The following is a 2,493-nucleotide window of genomic DNA, read 5'->3' as shown; positions in this document are numbered from 1 at the left end:
GTGTGTGTGTATACTGTATATACTGTATATACAATGTCAGGAATGTTACCAGTAGTTTAACCATATAGACAGAAACCTGAGTTACAGCATTAACTTTACTTTATCTCAGGCTTTAATAACAAAGTCTGATTATTAGTATGTTGACTTAAAATTATTTTAATCAAATATCAGCTATGAATGAAACAAAATAGTTTTGTAAAGCACCTTTACAAAATGCGTAAAAAAGACATTAAAGGCAAAAAAAAAGACATGCACACACGTTTGTTCTTCTATCCTCGTGGGGACTTTGCATTGATGTGCATTCATTTACTGGTTATTACAACCATTTACCCTAAAATTAACCTCACAGGTACCTACTAATTCCCCACAAAAATAAATAAACAAACAAATAAATAAATAAATAAATAAATAAATAAATAAATAAATAAATAAATCAGCCTCCGAAGCTGTGGTCCCCACAAGGAGCCCTCAGTCCCCACAAGGCTGCATTTTCTGGAAAAATTGTCCCCACCAAGTAGAAAAAAAGGGCGCACACACACAGACACACACAGAAGGCTTTAGAAAAAAGGATATGCATGAACTAAAATTTTTATAGCAATTGATCTGATGAAGTGAAAAGGACTAATTATATAAAGTGCAGATGTGGCACTGAATCTGAAGATGACCTTCCCTTTGTTGAGTACTATAAAAGTCTGCAAGAGAAAAAAAAGACAACAAAATGATTATTAAAAAAAATCATATTTTCAAACATGTTGCATTCTATCCAAATAGTTTTCAAGCACAAGTGACACTCAAAATAATTAAAGCAAAATCAAGACATGATAACTAAATCACTGCAATAAAACAAATTTTAAAAAGGCATAAGTTAAGGTTAGACATAGGGAAAAATAGATCAAATACAAAAAAGAATAATAATAAATAAATAAAAGTACATAAAGCAAAAAAAATGAAAAAGGTACAGCACAGGCAGTTCAACACAATATTAAAAATGAAATAAACATTAGGAATAACAATCAAAACTGATTTGAGCTTGTTTAAAAGCCAAAGAGTGTTTCAGAATCTCACGTGCAAAAGAGAAGAAGCTGATTCTAGAGGAGCTTAACTAAAAGCCAGAGACTGTAAAAACTGACGTAAAAAAACAGCATCTTAAGAGCAGAACGTTTTTGTGAGGTGCATGCTGCAAACATGCTGCTAAGTCATTAAGAGCTTGTGTGAATTAGGAAGGATTTTAAATAAAATTTTGAACTTTATGGAATCAATAATGACGTTTTAACAGGAGACATGTAATCCTTACTCGCAGCTCCTTTTAAAATTCTTGCTGTAGTATTCTGGATCAGAAGGACAACTCAGCCAACTGTTTGGATAATGAGCTAAAACTGTAACAGTAAAGTATAAATTTATGAACCTGTTTTAGTTCAGAACTCTTGAGTTTTTAATTATTGTACAGGTGAAAGAAAGCAGCCATAGAGACTAGTTTAATATGTATTTAAGTGTCTTTTTAATTTGTCAAAAATAATTTTAAGGTTTCCTGATAAGCAGTGCTAATAACAGTAGTATGAATAGACATGGAGGTTTTTTTAGGTCCAAAGACAATACCCCCAATTTTAGCAGAATTTATAAGAGTTTCACAGGTCTTATAATGTTCCAAAGATACGCATGAGACCCTAATAACTGGACAGTATTGTGTAGTTTTATTATTAAACAGAGCCTGACTCCAACAGTMTAACAATGAAGATTAATGTTAGAGCAGCACGGGGAGAGCGGGCACATTATAGGAAGAAGGTTGCATATTTGCCTCCGACCTGGAGCCATGCCTGTGGGGGTTTTCTCCAGGTACTCCAGATTTCTTCCACAAACCAAATCATGCATTGTTCATTGTTAACTCTTAACTGTCACAGAGTGTGAATTGTTGTTTCTTTAGTCTCCACATTTGACTCTTTGATGGACAAGAACTGTCCAGCATGTACCCTGCCCGTTAGCGACTGCTAGAGTTAGGCACCAGCTTTTCGGAGACTCTGAATTAAAAGGCAGGGCAAGTAAATGACTAGATTTCCTGATGTCACTCAAAAGGTAAAACATGCGAAGAGAAAAAAAGAACTGGACCAAACACAAAACCTTGTAGAATGCCATAACTCACTCTAGTAAATTTTGAGGACACATGAAGTTTACATACAAACTGAAATTTACCAGATGGTAATGTTTTTATCCAAGCAATACCCTCAATCCCTTTGACATATTATCAATTGTACTATGGCTGATAGTGCTGAATGCAGCTCTGAGGTCAAGCAGGGCTAGCAGAGACCCAAGTCTAAAGCAATAAAATATTACTACTCAGTGCAGTTCCAGTGCTATGATGTGCTCTAATATTTTTTGCAGATGAGCGTTAGTTGTTTTAACATAATTATATTATAATTGAATGTGTGTGTGTGTGTGTGTGTGTTTGTGTGTGTGTGTGTGTGTGTGTGTGTGTGTGTGTGTGTGTGTGTGTGTGTG

General features: G+C 34.5%; 1 protein-coding gene across 1 annotated transcript in view; it reads right to left on the bottom strand.

The window, feature by feature from the left end:
• Nucleotides 1–491: 491 nt before the first annotated feature.
• LOC106517921 (sodium channel protein type 1 subunit alpha) overlaps nucleotides 492–2,493 on the bottom strand; it is a 20,717-nt gene continuing 18,715 nt past the window's right edge. The window contains exon 3 of the mRNA XM_014008974.1: nucleotides 492–692. Coding sequence (XP_013864428.1) covers nucleotides 558–692 — 135 coding nt within the window. The 3' untranslated portion in view covers nucleotides 492–557. The remainder of the gene's footprint in view (nucleotides 693–2,493) is intronic.

The sequence above is a fragment of the Austrofundulus limnaeus genome, unplaced genomic scaffold, assembly GCF_001266775.1.
Source record: "Austrofundulus limnaeus strain Quisiro unplaced genomic scaffold, Austrofundulus_limnaeus-1.0 Scaffold54, whole genome shotgun sequence".
Lineage (NCBI taxonomy): Eukaryota > Metazoa > Chordata > Actinopteri > Cyprinodontiformes > Rivulidae > Austrofundulus > Austrofundulus limnaeus.
Note: the sequence above shows the minus strand (reverse complement) of the source record. Positions and strands in the feature narration are given on the sequence as shown.